Source organism: Hippocampus comes, unplaced genomic scaffold, assembly GCF_001891065.2.
Source record: "Hippocampus comes isolate QL1 unplaced genomic scaffold, H_comes_QL1_v1.1 scaffold123, whole genome shotgun sequence".
Classification (NCBI taxonomy): Eukaryota; Metazoa; Chordata; class Actinopteri; order Syngnathiformes; family Syngnathidae; genus Hippocampus; species Hippocampus comes.
Window position 1 is genome coordinate 1521959 of NW_017804997.1, and position 17970 is coordinate 1539928.

General features: G+C 42.9%; 1 protein-coding gene across 2 annotated transcripts in view; it reads right to left on the reverse strand.

Annotated features, from left to right (window-relative positions):
* The window catches only part of rxraa (retinoid X receptor, alpha a), an 87370-nt gene that overhangs the window by 12094 nt on the left and 57306 nt on the right, over nucleotides 1–17970 (reverse strand). The window contains exons 5-7 of one of the 2 annotated variants that reach the window (XM_019893884.1): nucleotides 7640–7790; nucleotides 6246–6425; nucleotides 2472–2656 (exon numbers count right to left, since the gene is read on the reverse strand). In XM_019893884.1, the coding sequence (XP_019749443.1) occupies nucleotides 2472–2656; nucleotides 6246–6425; nucleotides 7640–7790 (516 nt within the window). The remainder of the gene's footprint in view (nucleotides 1–2471; nucleotides 2657–6245; nucleotides 6426–7639; nucleotides 7791–17970) is intronic. The other variant, XM_019893892.1, reaches the window with a different exon arrangement.

The following is a 17970-nucleotide window of genomic DNA, read 5'->3' on the forward strand; positions in this document are numbered from 1 at the left end:
GGGGTGGGGGGGTTGGGTCGTGAGGTAGGGAATGTGACTTGTGGTCAAGACAGCCTTCAAGGCAGTTATTTTGCTAACATCCCTTGTCAAAGTTTGATTAAGTGGACTGTTATCCAAAATTGGGATCCCAGAGGTAGCTAAGCGTGCATTTTTAAGTCCAGCACAGCCTCAAAGGGGGTTTCTTTATCTTACCACACAAAGCGATGTACAGATACATTTGATGAATTCATCACGCTACAATAAAATACAGCGGAGCCTCAATTTGTGAATGGCCTTGAGGCCGTACTATTAATAATTCATATCCCGTTTTGCACAATTTTCTCTGCCACCCCACCAAGATCCATACATTCATTAGCTGAAACCGCTTATCTTCACGAGGGTCGCGGGCGTGCCGGAGCCTATCCCAGTTGTCTTCGGACAGTAGGCGGGGGACACCCTGAACTGGTTGCCAGCCAATTGGAGCCCCACCAAGATCTTATTCTATAAGGAGGAGTGTCTCATCGACATGAATGGGACTTATAATCAAAACCATGGCTGCAAGTTACACCAAATGCTTTGGTAAAGTAGAGTGTTATAATACGGTTGAATTTTAACCTCTTTTGTATACATGAATGGCCGATAAGAATAGTAGCATGTCCCCGCAAAGAGCACGTGCGGTTAATAAAACATGTCACGATGCTGTAGTGAAGTCTCACAGTATGTACTCTGTGCAACGTAGAATGGAGGTGAACAATCGGAGCACTCCAAACTTGATATCTACTGTCTGTTATTAAGCAAATGTATTATGAATGCATAAACCTTTATTAACCACTTAATTATATTCACCACCAATAATAATAATAATAATAATAATAATAACAAATAATGTGTGTAATGCTAAAATTCGGATTACACTTGAAAATCTTTAGCCGGTCCGTTCATTTTTAATGCTCACTTATGCTAACATTGATGACCAGAAGACTGTATTTTCTCAGTCGAACTATTTAATGGCGCCAGATTTTACCAGATGCGGAAGAAGTTGCCTATTCTATATTGCCTGAGCGTCACCCCAATAGAAGTGGAGCATAACCTCAACAACCGGTTGGTATCTTCCTATGTGTGGTTGCACGCTCTTAAGTGGTTTCAACTGGTAAGTGTGCAAGGGTGCAGGTAGACAGGAAGATGCAGAACCAAAAGAGAGAGATCAAAGAGACACCACGGTCTTGCGCAAGTCACCTACGGAATTTACTTCTGTACGAAAAAGGCCTGATCCAACATTTTCTAATGATGTGAGGATATATCAACTGGCACCTGATGCGTTCAGGGGAGAACAACTGCGCAAATCAAAATGTTACCAGAGGTACATTGGGGTAGTTTACAATAAATCATCGTAGATGTTGGACGTTGGTTTTTATTTATTTATTTATTTTTTTTATGTTGTTTCCCGCCACATACAGTCTTGCTGTGGCGCAGTTACTGCTGCCGAGAAGGTAACCTGAAAACACACTCATCTTCCTTGGTTGCCGTGTGAAGGTAACATTTTTTTTAAAAAAAACCCCAATGTGCCACAGGAAGCCGATGTACCTCCGATGTTGGTGAAAAAAGGCCTAAACACACTAAGTGAATGAGTGAGTCAGAGCGTCTGAGCTGACACCCTAATGTCAACGCTCATCTCCCGCATGTCTATCTGGCCTCCAAAAATAGCTCCATTTACTCACATAACAGCCTTCACATCTCCACTTTCACTTCACAGGACATTTCCCTCTCCCTGAAGCAGACGAATCCCAGAAGAAGCCCTCCGCAGAAGCTCTTGCAGCCCCCCCCCCAATTCCCCCCCCCCCTTCTCCTACAACCTCACCTTCCCTCTCGCCCTCCTTTAGACTGCTGCACAGCTCCCATGTTTCTCATGCTCCAGCAGAATTCCTGAGAAAGCGGAGACTATGCGGGGATGCTTTCAAGAACAGTCTGCCTGTTGTATTATTCATCACTTTTCGTCTCTACTGTGTCAAAGACAACCCACATGGCCAGCTGTTGCAAAGGGAATACGGGGGGGAGATAGCAAGGGGAGCTTATAAAAGGTGACCAAGGAGAAGTCTCCTCCTGATCACAAGCAGTCCTTGTCAAAGGGACTCGTAAGAGGAGCTATACTCGGACCAAAAGAGAACATCTTTAACGGCAGATATCAGGAGGCAAATTGACTTTTTAACACAGGGGAGACTAAATCCGGTCCTCCAGAGCCCAGATCCAGCTTATTTTGGATGTCTCCCTCCTCCAATCCACCTCATTCAAACGATCAGCTCATCAGCAAGCTGTGGAGAAGCCTGATAATGATCCCGATCATTACGATGAGGTGTGGAAACGAGTTCTCTGAATATCGTTACGGCGGTAAAATATACAGTATGGTGTGGAGAATAGTGATGATTTGTTCTACATATCACCACAATTTAAAAAAACAAAAACAACAACAAAAAAAAAAAAAAAAGCAAACTCACTGAATTGGATGGAACCCCAAGGTTGGTGTCGATGTAGGTTTCGGTTTTGGGTTCCACCGCCTGCTCGGCTTCCAGGATCTTCTCCACGGGCATGTCCTCATTGGCGCAGCTGGTCGACTCCACCTCATTCTCATTCTTTTCCTTGGCTCGCTGGCGCTCCTCCTGAACGGCTGCATGTAATAAAACTGGTTCCGGTCACTACTGCTGTTTCTTATGGTATCGTTTTATTCAAAGCAGAAATATCTTGCATGGTCAAAAAGATATCAAACACCCCTCCGAAAGTATGACTGGCTCACTTTACCGTATATACACAGTCTTGTCTTATTATTATCATTGTTTTATGTCTTTATGCAGGTTTTTTTTTTGGGGGGGGGACAGATACCGTCTTTGATAACACGAGAGTCAGACATATGACGTCTCAGTTGGGTTACAATCTGGACTTTGTGGTGACCAACAGTGTTCAGTTTGAAAAGGATATGTCACACTCAGCCATCAGAATTTGAGTCCAATCTATCAGGACATCATGCAAAAAAGGGGGCAACAAGATTGTGGGAATCTACTTATAACTCCATCCATCCATCCATCCATTTTCTGATCCGCTTCATCCTCACAAGGGTCTATGGGTGTGCTGGAGCCCATCCCAGCTGCCTTCGGGCAGTAGGCAGGGTACACTTCTTGCCAGCCAATCGCAGGGCACACAGAGACGAACAACCATCCGCGCTCACGCTGACACCTCAGGACAATTTAAAGGGTTCCATGAACCTGCCATGCATGTTTTTTGGAATGTGAGAGTACCCGGAGAAAACCCACGTAGGCACGGAGAGAACATACAAACTCCACACATTAAGGCCGAAGCTGGAATCAAACCCTGCACCTCCGCACTGTGAGGCCGACGCGCTAACCAGTCAACTACCGAACCACCCTATCTATAACTCAATATTCCAAAATTTGCAACAGAAAGAGTAGTGCTTTTTCCGTGTTTCACAGCTACACGGACAGAATATTACATGCAGGACATGTGCAAAAAGCCTTGAGTGTTTACAGTATCGCTGAGCCCACAATGCAAGTAAACACATCCATACGAGTTCAGTGAGTTCAGTCATCAATAATTGCTTCAAAACTGTACATAAAGCTTTGCGGGAACGCTCAAGGACTCATCTCTTCCCTCTCAAAGCAATGTGTTTTTCACGCGATCCTCCATGACAAACAGCTGGCGCCTATTATTCACAAATCATTTATAAACACATAAACAATGCACGGTCTGTCAGTGACGTGCGGTCGCCAAACAGTCTGAGCTTCACTACAACACAAATCAATGAGGTCTTCGTTTTGAACATCCTTTTTTTTTTCCTTGACATGTCGCACACACTAACTGTTTGGGGCAGAACTGTAGTGGTTCTGTCATCTGATTGGCTTGGCGAGGAGACACAGGAAATGGTTTGTGTGCTCAGCAGACACCGAGACTGATTGTGGCTATGGCAAGAAGAACCGCAACTCCACCCTTGAGTTGCAAGAGGAAAAGATGCAGAAGTGTGTGTGTGTGTGTGTGTGTGTGTGTGTGTGTGTGTGTGTACGCGCGCGCGCATTTTTTTTTCCTTTTTGTAATTCCCTTGAGTCAAAATAGCACATAAAAAATAACTTGTGTGCCGATTTCAAAGTTTATAAAAGGTTTGACACAAAAAAAATGTGACTTTTGGCTATTTACAGTCAAGTTGCATGCTTGCACACACACTTGGAAAAGTGGACAAGCCGCGTGCACGCGCGCGCGCGCACACACACACAACACACGGGGAGCTTGCGGAACGATCTGTTTTCATACGTTTCTGCGGTCACAACGAGGGGTGCTTGCAGTGGTTGTTCAAGGAGGAGAGGGAAAGGGGCCCCACTTGAGAGGATCTGCTGTCTGGCGGTGGAGGTCAGTCCAAGGGTAAAATACTTGTGTTGGAGTCAGAGAGAGGTGAAGAGGGCTGAAATCATGTTAACTTTACTCTCCGCCCTCCTCCTCCTCCTCCTCTTCTCTCCTGACTGCAAGAGTATAAATTTATATAATCCTGTTCCTGGTTCTGCGGATTGACTTAGCCTTTTGGGCTACTACTGCCTTGTTCTGCCATGACTACCCTTGGGGTGTCGTAGGGCAGCCTATGCAGCATCGCGCGTGAGTCGAGTGATAGTCAATGATGATATCCTTGAAAGAGTCCTTCGCTGGTGGACGGGAGGCCAAGTAAAGGTCAACACAAACTGGCCTTGTATAGAAAGTGTTGAAGTCAGGCACTCAGGTACGCACACATATGCTGTTGGTTAACACCCTTCATTCAGCATCTTTAATCATTGCCTCCCGTATGTGTCACTCGCTCTGTATATGTCTGGATTTGGTAACAGCGGTGGCCATCATTGCATGAGTAGTGATTGGTGCTCTCAATGTGCGAAACAGCTATGAACAGCGCTGCCGAGAGCGCTAATACTTTTAACACTCTCACGAGGTGTTAAAATTCACACCCTCATGTCTGTGGGCATCCTCGCTTATCCTCCACGGTTTTATATTTACTGGATTCATTCAGAAGAGGTGATCTAGTTTCTGATTCCAATTTCCAAATTTCAGTTATGGACATACAAAAACAGACTGGGTTAAAATTGTTGACTTTTGTGAAAGGCTCCACAAACATAAATGGTTTTGAATAATTGTCTTTCACATGCAGCAAATCAAGTAAAAAAAAACTGCCATTTGTGTGGCAGTACCATGCGTACAGTTTGGCTGTCTGCCTATCAGTGTCAGATTTCATCTTGTTGAATAAAATGCAGACCAGGGCAGTAGCAGAAACATTCAGCACGCCCTGTCCTTCTCACGGGTTATTTTAACGCACTGCATCACTGCATATGTTATGCGCTTCCCAAATGAAGCACGTGGTGCAATCAATTTAGACAATTTTGCATTTCATAAGATAAACTCGCACAATATGTGTTGCGCGGGTGAAAAGCTGGTTCACACTAATATGGCAGCTGTTCCCAACAATTTCCAAGATTCTGAGAATCAGCAGGGCTGCGAGTGTATAAAGAAGGAAGATGTAATACAAGGAGAGATTCACACGCCCCCTTTTCTGTTTTCATATCTCCAATCAACAGAGCATCTCTCCCTCAGGGCAGCCTCGTCTCATAACACTCCGTACAGAGTTTCCATATCCGGCAACTATGAGCTTCTTTGGGTTGCAAAAGCAGAAATCAATATTTTCCTAAAAAAATATTGCTTGAAGCAGAGCATTTTATAGTAGCACTATTATGTTGAACTTACTGGGGGGTCGAATGAGGTAAAAAGGAATGACTACAAAAAGCTTTTAAAAGCTGATTAAGAAATTTAAAGAACATGACAGTACATACCTCATACCGATCATGGACAGGGTTCAAAATTGACTTAATAGAACCAAATGTACGTGCTCACAATCCAAAAGTGGAACATCTGTCTTTGATCTCGCATTCATTCCCAGGACAAAACATTTTTGCATTCTCCACAGCCACATGTTTTCACCTCCGATTAGCCCAGATGGAATCGAGTCAACCATGTGATCAATTACACCAAGTTACAAGGCAATGCAAACAATTTTGCAAGCTAGGCTAGGTAGCGGCTGGGTTGACTTACGGGAGCTTTTAGTCTGACCGCCTGAATTCAAGAAAAGGAAAATTAAATGACCTTTGGGTGGCCAGTATTTTTCACGCAAGTTTGGTTGAAGTCATTGAGGGGGGGTAAGTAAGTGTGACTATCCTCAACGGTATGTGCTGTACCTTCTCTCTTCATGCCCATCGCTAGACACTTTTGGTAGCGGCAGTATTGGCACCGATTCCTCTGCCGTTTGTCAATGACGCAGTCCTTGTTGTCGCGACACGTGTAGGTGAGGTCTTTGCGCACCGTCCTCTTGAAGAAACCTTTGCAGCCCTCACAGCTGTATACCCCGTAGTGTTTACCTGAGACAGAAAGGTGCAGTTTGTCAATCGTACTGATCGGTTTCCTGACGCGTGAGCAAACACAATCGACACCAAAATGAAAGACAGTCACAATGGCAAAATGAAATTGTTTTGTGTTATGCTGTTCTCGTTGTATGGAGTGCATTCAGTATAATCAGTCGGATATTATTTAGTGTATGACATATTAACATATTGCCACTATTTGTTTAAAAAATACACGGGAAGAGGAACTAAATCACATCACTGAAGGAAATAAAATCGCAACCCTTGAGATGTTGTGACAAAAGTCACACTCGCTCATAGTTTGGCTGGTCCTGCGAGTCCTACTCGGGTGTGACATGGTTTATATTAAAATGACAAATTACACAGCTGAAGAAGGAAGGGGAAACAAGGAGGACAAACATTACTTTTGTCCATAAAGTGGCGTTCAAACCAACATTGCGCTTTATTTACTTAAGGATTACTCAAGCAAATATGGTCGTAAACTTGATTGCGCACGCAAACAGCAATAAGCTCATCAACTAACCAGGCACAGCCAGGGATGCAGCTTGCCCAATGTGCAAAATTGAAATTCATTTTGCGTGTGGTAGGAATGCAAATGGAATACTTGAAACCATGCAATGTGACTTCTCCAACCTGAGTTGAATCGCAATCGCTGATTTACCACATGAAAGGCGGGTGCAACCTGGCACACCAAGCGGTGCGAGAGTAGCACCGGAAAAATGAGAGACCCCTCACAAAATGGACTCATAACACGTCACCAATGAAAAAACTGCTTTTATCTCTCCTCCAAAGCAAATTTTCACGGGTATGGTCTCCCACGTTTCGACCACAATGCTGCGTATGATGGGTAGACACATCCAATTCACGTGCATTCGGGGCGAGGTCAATCAAACACGGCGTGGGTTTTATGCTAGCAAGCTCCCCCAAAATGATGAGAGAAATTGATTTCTTTTCTGTAAATGTTTGTTTTCCACTAACACTTCCAATTCCATCACTTTGCTCTTCATTTTGTACTTGAGACGGGAACTAGCATTCCCTCACATTTTACACTTGCTGCCAACAGCGCGCGGAATCTTTTAGGGCAAGTGAACATGCAACTTAGCATCCACTATTTTGGGAAGACAAAGAAAGGCCTCTGTGGTTTTGCCTGCATGCAATTTGACAAGCGCATAATGATACACATCAAGCATGTCATCATTACAGCAACTTACCTGAAGAGCGGTCCCCACAGATGGCACAGATGTGTTTGGTGAGCGACAGCGCCGTGCCAGAGGGCTGAGCGGGCACTTTCATCACGCCGTTGAGGCCCAGCGGGGGCTTAATGTCCTCCGTGCTGCTGACCGAGTTCATCGGCGAGTTCAGCTGGAACGTCAACATCCACAAACACACACAGCAACAGGTCATAAAAGCAGTCCCGCTGAACACAAAATTGATATGAACACACACTTTCCCTTTCGCGTAGCGTACCTGTAGCTGGTGAACCATAAAAGTTATGCAATTTGGTGTTTGACGTAAATGTTTATTTGTGGAGTTTAACCGCCATTCAATGTTAGTGCTCACGCTTACTGACTCAACTGCATATGATTTTCCGTTTTGTGGATTTTTTATTTTTATTTTATTTTTTATTTTGCCAGTAGTTTTCTGAAAGAAGGACATTGATAACAGGTAACAAATTTCAGAAAAAAGCCCTGCACCAAAAGTTAAGGAAGTTAGCTGACTGAGTTTTTCAGGGTCATGGCAGTCAGAGAAGAATGTCGATAGTTTTGTTAATGACTGAGCAGAAATGTAGGTTCGGTTAGTTCTGTTCCAGATTGATCCGCCCAAAACCAAGTCCAACTCCTTACAACATGACCCCGTCGGTTTAAAAACTGTTTGACATGCCCAAAATGTACCAGTAGATCTGTTTTGGGGAGCTGGACATCTGAAAGTTTAAATATTACTTTAAATTGGAGCTCCCATTCCCCATGAAATTGAGCTTTGATCAAAATGTCTTCTGAAGGTGACCCCTTTTTGACATTTGCTAAAAGTCTGAAGTCAGGCAGGCTAATTATTTTAACTAGCTGTGCAGTGTTTCGGGGGATCTAAATGTGGAGGGGAGCATAGAAATGACCCAAATGTACTACTGCAGCCCACCATTAGCTACTTTGCAGGAGAAAAATAAATCAATCAAAAGCACCAATCCGTTGACTCTAATCAAGCAATGGTACGCAAAAAAAAAGCCTCCATGTATCTTTTTTGACCGAAAAGCATCTATCGGGAACAGTTAAGTCAGAGGTCATATGTATATATATATATCTATATATATCTATATATATATAGATATATATATATAGATATATATAATTAATTTTTTTTAACGCGAGATTAATGCGGCACCACGTCACAGCGGATGTTTCGTTGCTCTAAAATAATAAAATGTGCTCCAAGTTTGAATAACTGCTCCAAGTGAAAAATGTTAATGTAAAATTGAAAATCAAAGTTGTTGTTTCAGTCAATATTTGAAGTTTGCACAGAGAAAACTGATCCACGATTCCATGTTGATGAGAGCATTAAAATGGGAAAAATAGGAGAAAAAGAAATCGAAGGAAATTTAGAATAGATAAAAATCTGTGATTAATTACGGCTAATTCTGAGTTAACTACGAAGTTATAAATTTGATCGCAATTAAATATTTTAATAGTTTGACAGCACTAATTATATATATATGTGTGTGTGTGTGTGTGTGTGTGTGTGTGTATAAAAGCACCCTTGCGCTAGCTATTGACACACTTTCCGTGTTCACACGCTTGACTTGTTGTCTTTGTATAAACATTAGAAACTTGTGGAATGGATACACATGTGATTCACTCACACATAGTTCAACTTCACTCAAGACACACACTATCTGACAACGTAGTCAAAAACATGCTGATGTGTAAATATGCGGTTTTCGTTTTAACGTGAGATATTTCCCATATGGCGTAGCAGCGGTATGCAACACACGTGTATTCCCGCACACACAAACGTACTATATGATACATTCTCGTGAAAGCAGAAGAAGGCGTTAAAAAGGATGTCGAGTCGAGGCACACAAAAGACTTGCTCCTGGCATCACATTTCATATTTTGAAATTCTTTACCATTTAACTCTTCAACAACTTCAGAATGAGAAAAAAATCAAATCAAGCAGCCCTGCCACTGCACATTCTTGCTCAATGCGATAATGAACGCCGTGTTACATAGATTTACATATTCCAAGCCTGACGTTTTACCATGCGATCAAATAGAAAATTCCAAAGGACTTGTGCAACTTTTTACAAGCATTTTCACAGAATCCAGCATGACGTGTGTGGTGTCATGGGAAATCGAGTAGGACCTGGACTAGAAAATCAAAAGCTCATGTGGGTTTCAATATTTGGCTGGTTCAGTCGGTTGAAAAGTTGAAACTCCCCTCCCCATCCCTCAAGCACTTGAAACTCACAAACACACACACACACACACACACACACACACACACACACACACACACCCCCACACACACACGCACACACACACGCACACACACACACACACACACACACACACACACACACAAAGCATGCAAATAGTTCTTTCCGCCAATGACATTAAATTCCAAATATAACACTCTTCTTTCATTAATAATTTCAAGATATAAAAATCAGTCAGTTTCAAGGAATATGCCCCGATCTTGTGTGCGGCATCAAGTGCCCTGTGACAACATGAGCTGTGACCGCAAACAAAACAAAGTCATTGTACAGCTGTTTAGCTGAAAGGTTATGCAGCATGTTGCCAGCAATTAATGCAACATCACAACCGCGCTGATGTCAACGAGTCTAAGTTACTTAATGTCTATTATGCGGCTAATAAAAACAGGAACGGAGAAACTTTGCCAGTCTTTATTGTTGTGCGCACATTGGCCAATGGGATATTCAACTCCATTGAGGTGAGCCTGGACAACCGGACAGTATTACTATCTACAAGTTTAGACATCCGTGAAAAAATATAAAGGAGACAGTGGGGCTATTTGAGAGGCTATTGACTACCCTCGTGCAATTCAACAGAGACTCTCCATGCTATGCTGTTCAGCCCCAGGTATGATAAATAGTTGAGTACTTTCATACATGAAATACTGTATTTACCGTATCGCGACAGTTTGCCAGTGGCTTTTTTGTTGTGAATCTTTTTTTTTTTTCCCCTCTCCATGAGTATTTCCGACTAACACCCCGCGACCTTGCGATGGCATTGACCTGCAATTCAAATTTTGAATCGCAGCTCCAGTTGCAGATGGTCCGCCACTATTGAAATCCTGTTGCAGAACCACACACATTGCGCAGCAGTTCAGTTGCGTTTGGACAAGTCAGGCAGTATGCAAGCAGGCCTGAGACGCTTTGTAATCAACAACGTAGCTGCATGAGCTGTTTGGTACCAGTTTCGGAAGCGAGTGCACACCCACCTGCATCTCAACACACACACACACACACACACACACACACACACACACACACACACACACACACACACACACACTTACCTCCCTTGAACACTTGTGTCTAGTCTTTTGCCCTGCAGCACAGCACTAACAGAGCTGTCTCCTCAACTGGGATGGTTTCTATCAAACCCTCTGCTGCCTGACAGAAAAGACTCCTCCATTCACACTCTATTTTCAGTCAACTTGCAACTCAATCTCAACAGTGCTCCTCAGTGCAGTGGGCTGGGCTGACTGGGACCCCTTTCTCTCCTTCTTCTATCCATGGTGATGGAGTCAAGTCTGGGGGATTAAAGTAGCTCGGGGCCGGTACTGGAAATAGAATATGTGGTTCCTGAACACATACGTGTGACCCCACACAGAGAGGTATGCCAGCTGTGTGTACAGTATTATCATCTTCGGAAATGCCTTGACGATCCCATCTTACATATTGTATGCATCCGTTTTTTTTTTGGGGGGGGGTCGTGTTTTTTGGGGAGGTGGAAATGGAATGCTTGCTTCAAAACTTTTAGGCTTAACGAGATAAACAAATTAGGGCCATTTAGTCTCAAGGACTAAATATGTAGGACATAGGACTCCCTGCAGTACAATGTGCAACATGAGCGGATAACAGCCCAGCTGAATAAGTTTAATGCGCAGGATGTGTTACGTAAAATGATGAAGAGAACATTTGGCTGGTACATCCAGTACAGTAAATTGGCTGTCTCTGTTTACTTGTAGGTGTAACATTCATAGAGCTCGTGTATGCAATAGTTATCTGTGCCACCAGCTGAATTGCTGAACAAGACACAGTGTAGGATGGAGTCCTGAAAACAAATTCATTTTTGAAATTGTAAAACTATATTTTCTTGTCCAAAGATTAGAGTCGTGTGCATATCAACAGCACCCACCAGCAAGAAATACTCAATGCACTTCTCCAAAGATTAGAGTCGTGCATATAAACAGCACCCACCAGCAAGAAATACTCAATGCACTTCTGAAGGAAGGAAGGATGGAAGGAAGGAAGGGAGGAAGGAAGGAAAAAAGGAAAGAAGAAAGCAAAAGAACGAATAAATACATTTGAAAAATAGCTGTTCAGAAAGTAGATGAGAAACTCTTTGGCAAAAAAAAAAAAAAAAACCAACATATATTATACAATATTACCATACTAATTGCGGGCGGCATGGTGGTTAGCACTGGTAAGCGCGTCTACTTCACGGTGCAGTAGTGCAGAGTTCGATTCCTGCTTCGGTATTCCCGTGTGGAGTTTGCATGTTCTCCCCGTGCCTGCGTGGGTTTTCTCCGGGTACTCGGGTTTCCTCCCACATTCCAAAAACATGCATGACAGGCTAGTGGAACACTCTAAATTGAAGGTTGAAAAAGTAATAACACCAAGGTACTTCCTATAAATGGCGATAATCTTGTCTGAGTCGCTCCTATAAACAATTAGTATGCAATGGAAAACACGTAGCTGGAAAAAAAAATGAAAAGAGCCATCCCTGGAGTGAGCGGAGGAGAAAAGGGAAAAGAGTGGAGACAGTTGAGGCCTCTGCTTAAGAGGGGCTTAGTTTGATTCAGAGCACAGACTTTGCTCAGAAAGACACTTCAAAAGCAAACATCAAATCCGAGCGTACCACTCTTCAATACGTAAACTCTCTTGTGGAACTCCAGTTGCTTTCCAGTTCAAGGGCACCTTTTTTAAACTTCGAAAGTTATCTCCACAGTATTAGGGAACCGCAATGAGCTACAACGCTCTAGTAAAAAGAGGAAAGTTTTTCTCGGGATTGGTGAATACTTCCACATACAGACCTTGTTAAATTTATCCGCGTTCGCACTGACCTGCAAAAAAATGACACTATGACGATGTTGACGTGCAGTCAGGAACCCTTCCAAAGTTGAATGATGGCAATATTCAGGTTTTGAGAGGCCATGTAAACACGCATAAAACGCCAAATATACTCAAAATAGGGTTTTTAAAAATCTAAATAAGATCCCTGGGTTACCCCTCTTCTCAGCCCAATATATGGTCATTGATCCAATCGGAATACACAAGTACTCAAGCAGAGGTAAACAAACATGGTGAAAGTCACACGCAGTAGAGAACCACTCTTTTGGAGCCACGAGGAAACCGACTGCTTTATTACTGTGGTGAGTAACATGATTTTAACGCGTTTCATCGAAAGAAAGCGGTGGGAATGATGTCGATTTTAATCGTCACTTTATTTCGCAGATATTCTAATGTCTATACGGGAGTGATTCTGTCCGCTCACGCGTGTAAACAGGTTATTCCAAAACTGGAATTTTGACGTTAACCTGAATATTGACTGCACCTAAACATAGTGACTGTAAACTGAGTCCAACATAGTGACTGTAAACTGAGTCCAAGCTAGTGGTTGGCGGTGATGTTTGTGCATAAGACTTAACTGCTTGTCCTCTTGTTTTTTTTTTTTTATAAAACTTTAGAGTGCACTATATGCACTGGCACTATATGCACTGGCACTGTACTACAAATGTAGTGACAGGCCCGGACCCTTCATTTTTAGTTTTGATGTCCAGAAAGTAAAGAAAAAATCGATTACATTTCCTTTGATAGACTATGGTAAACACTTGGGGAAAAAAAGCCCTTATTAACTGGATTGAGGAAACTTTGAATGTCCTGACTTCCACTTTGTCCACCATGCTGCTATCAATGCGAAACCAAAGGAGGCAATAGCCTTCAGAATGACAACAAAAAACCAAACAAACATTTCAATGGTGAGGATTGCAAGCCATGATCGGATAGTGCTTAGTAACCTGTGATGTGGCCGCAGCAATCCGGGTTCGAATCCTGGTCGAGGCATGTGCAAAGAGCATACTTGACTCCTTCATTTAGCGGCTCGGTGATCCAGTGGTTAGCACATTGACCTCACAGTGCAGAGGTACCGGGTTCGATTCCAGCTCCGGCCTTCTTGTGTGGTGTTTGCATGTTCTTCCTGTGCCTGCGTGGGTTTTCTCTGGGTACGCCGGTTTCCACCCACATTCCAAAAACATGCCTGGCAGGCTGATCGAACACTCAAAATTGTTCCTAGGTGTGAGTGTGAGCGCGGATGGTTGTTCGTCTGTGTGTGCCCTGCGATTGGCTGACAACCGGTTCAGGGTGTCCCCCGCCTACTGCCCGAAGACCACTGGGATAGGCTCCAGCACGCCCCTCGACCCTTGTGAGGAAAAAGCGGATCAGAAAATGGATGGACGGATGGTGAGGATTGCACGGAGAGGGTCTTCACCATCCACTTTTTCGGCATGTGCGTCAATCATGACCCGACCTGGAAACATAACCCCAGAGCCAATTATCAAAAAAAAACAATGCGGACTGGGGATTCGCAGAAAGCTCCATCCATGCATCCATTAACTGATCCGCTTATCCGCACAAGGTTCGCGGTCGTGCTGACATTACGCAGAAACTGTGGGCAGCAGTCGCTCAGTCCGTAACCCTTATTTTTACTGCACTGTGGCACAGTGCACCTCTAATTGTGTTGTACCGAGAATGACAAAAAGGAAAATGCTATTTTAAAGACTGAATATTTTCAGTATGCAGTCACACACCATGGAGAGCGAGACTTTACAATGCTGAGAATTCAAAGTAAGAAATTCTGTGCAACCTGAAGAAGAATGTGAAAAGGGAAACAAGTAAGTGGAATGGAACTGAAATCCCCTGTTGACAGGAGTCAACACCTAACCAGCTGCCTTCACGGAGGTGAGGACAGGGATAAGGTCATGACGTAACCTAACGATGACCCTTTCAGCCCTCGCACCACAGGAAGACCATTTCCTTCCAAAAGCAACTTACCTTAACTATCCAGCAAAGTATGGGTGGATTGACTAAGAACTTTCTTCTTATCCCTCATTAGTGTGTGAGCTTTTGTGAGTGTAATCTGGACACGAATCAGCAGAAATGGAGTATTGGGTTTCAACCAGGAAGGTGTTAATGGGCTTGCGCTTCTGTGGCCTTCAGGGTAAGATATTCACAATAAGACAACCTTTGGGATCAATTACATCGTGATGTGTTTGCGAAACACCTGTTTGAACAATGCACGCTTTGCAAACAAGTACCAATCAAGAGGCACGTGGGTGAAAGCATAAACAACATGGATTGAGTATCTCCTAGACAATGTGTGCGTGCTGATGGACTGTGGGGGAGCTTTTTTAAAGTCGTCGACATTTTTGTTTAATTTATATATATATATATATATATATATATATATATATATATATTTTTTTTCCTTTTATCACAGAACCAGCCAAAATGAGAGCTGATATATAGATAACTTTCACAAACTGGATGCATAAAAAAATGGCATTAGATTGTTGTATTGTTAAAAAAACCCTATGAAGTGAATCAGAAATCTGTTTGGAAATACTGTATGCAATTGAGGCCAATTAAGCGAAGCAGCCACCATTTCAACATATTTTTTTGAACTGTTGCGGCTTTAAATCAGTTGCACTTTGCGGTCCGGATATTGCAGTACTATAAATGTATACTGCCCCATATTGTCTATTTTCTGCATTTGGAGTTCTGTCACTTAAACCTCAAGCAGTTAGATCCATTTTCTAAACAAGCCATAATGACACACAACAGCTTCCAGTGTATGAGCTCCAAAAGTGGATGGCGGTGATAGGATGAAAAAAAAAAAAAAAAACATCCCAGATACATTTTAATCTGTTCTCAGAAAAATTTCGTTCAGGGGCTGTGTGCGTTCTTACTCCGCAAATCTACTTTTCAGGTCTTTCATGTATTAGGCTTCTGTTAATCAAAGCAACACCTCCTACAAAAGTTTCTGCGTGGACGCCTTCCAAGTTGGGAGTTGTTTTAAGTCTTGAGTCTGCATTTACAGCAAACAACTGCAGTAAACATGAGAAAATGGGAGCAGAGCAAGGGGGAAAAAAACCCAAACATTCCTATTCTATAAAATATGCAAGTGTGCTCTAAATACAACTCAAAATTAGTTTTACTACATTTCAGGTCGTGGGACTTTGTTAAAACTACCATCGGTGAGTGCGGGGAGGGAGCAAGCTGCTTCTAATTGGTACCTGGAAACAACTCCGGCTGTGAAAGCTCTTGTCCCCCATCCATTTGGGGCTTGATTGACATTAGAGAGTCTTAACTGTTCTCCAGGGAGCCAACACAGAGCCCCTTTGTGCAGCCCAATAGAGCCCCACAACCATGATGTCATGCAGAGTGACTGCAGCAAGGCCCATCAAAGACAGGCAATGGACCTTTATGACTCCCACACAGGAAGCAAACTCTCTCTCTCTCTCTCTCTCTCTCTCTCTCTCTCTCTCTCTCTCTCTCTCTCTCTCTCATTTGCTGTCTCTTAGCGCGCTCTCGTTGGCTGACACTTCACGCTTTCTTTTGGACATGTGTTTCAGTTGCCAAGCGACCCCTGCGAAAACATGACATCGTCAAAAGTGGAGCATGACATCACCGTCGCTGCTCATTTATAACTTATTTGGCACAGGCGCCGTTTCTTGTAAAACATTTACACCTTCAGCAAATGAGTGCGCCTTCTGTGTTTTGACTCCGACCGAGTCACCGCGTGGCCTGTTATTGGTCTGGGTGTTGAGAAACATGACAGAGGGACAAAGTATAAGTCATCGAAAGCAGGCGACAAAATGTAAAATGCCAGAAACATTGGTTCACAAATAAAGGTCCACCTTTTCTTAAAAAAAAAAAAAAAAAAAACAGCCACACAGTTAACAGTCATTATGTGCCAGTACCACGCAAAATAATGTCTTCCAGATGCTTTGACAGTTAGAGTGTCCTTAATGAAGGGACAGGGCGTACTGCCAGCAAAAGCCCAAAGACCTGACCACTTGCTTAACGGGCCGTGTTTTGGCATCTCCCTATGACAGGATATCCAGCAACAGTGTGCATGAACTTGAGCAAAAAATGTTCCAAGCAAATGGTGCTTTATTACGTGTCGTTCCACAACAATACCAATTCAGTCCCATCTGATCAGCTCTGAAAACAAACTGGCGAATAAACAGGAGGTGAAATGCAAAAACAAAAACACACAGCACAGCCAAAGTACATCTGTGTGTCTGGCTGTTGGGACATAGCTTAAAAAAAAAAAGTTCAATTTTCTTTGCATTGATGCAAGAACTGGCTGATGATGAAGGACGGTCTTTCTCTCACCATGTGGTTTGGGCTTTGAGAGAACACAAGAACCTTGTCATAATGGCAGTTTAGTCATCCTTTCCCCTGCTTTCATCATGCTGTCATTGCCGCCCATCTTTGCAGTAAATGGCTGTTTAAAGCTCATTAAATTACACATGTACAGCTTTAGAAAGTAAGGACGTCTATGTTGAAAACAAATCGAGCGCAAGAATACAATGAACATACTTTCCGCAATGCCTTTATTTGTCTCGATGAATATGTTTACACAAGAATGTCGTCGGGAATTGGGCATTTAAGCGAGCACTGTATTATATTCATGGATTGGGGACGATATACATTCATAACCAGAGCTGGGCAATGAAAACATTTTGTGGGCTGCGCACCCGTCATCATCATTCTTACCTTATTTCAAGTCATACCAAACTGTAATCATCATCTTTGTTTAACCAGGTTTCCATCGTCGCTAAATTACAGTTACAGTTCATTTACTGTACATTGCAGCTGTAAATTTGGAATGTATCCATTGTGAGACAAATAAAGGTTTTCTTCTTCTTCTTATTATTATTATTATTATAAGATAAGCTAAATTAAGATAAGATAACCTTTATTTGTCCCACACTGAGGACATTTGCAGTCTACAGCAGCAAAAAAAAAAAAAAAAATTATCACAGCTTTTTAGATCCGTCAGCCAGTCCGACATCGTTATCTTCACCGCGCTTCCGTCGTCACTGAATTACAGTTCGTCCCTGCTAAAATGACAGTTCGTTGCCGCTATTTTAGGAACGACAGATCTTCATCTTCTTCTACTCCCACTACTTCGTACGTGACACGCATTCACAGCACAAGCTGTGTATCTACTGCGGTAAAGAACCATGCCGCGTTCCGTGAAATAATTCAATTAAAAAAATTATATATATATATATA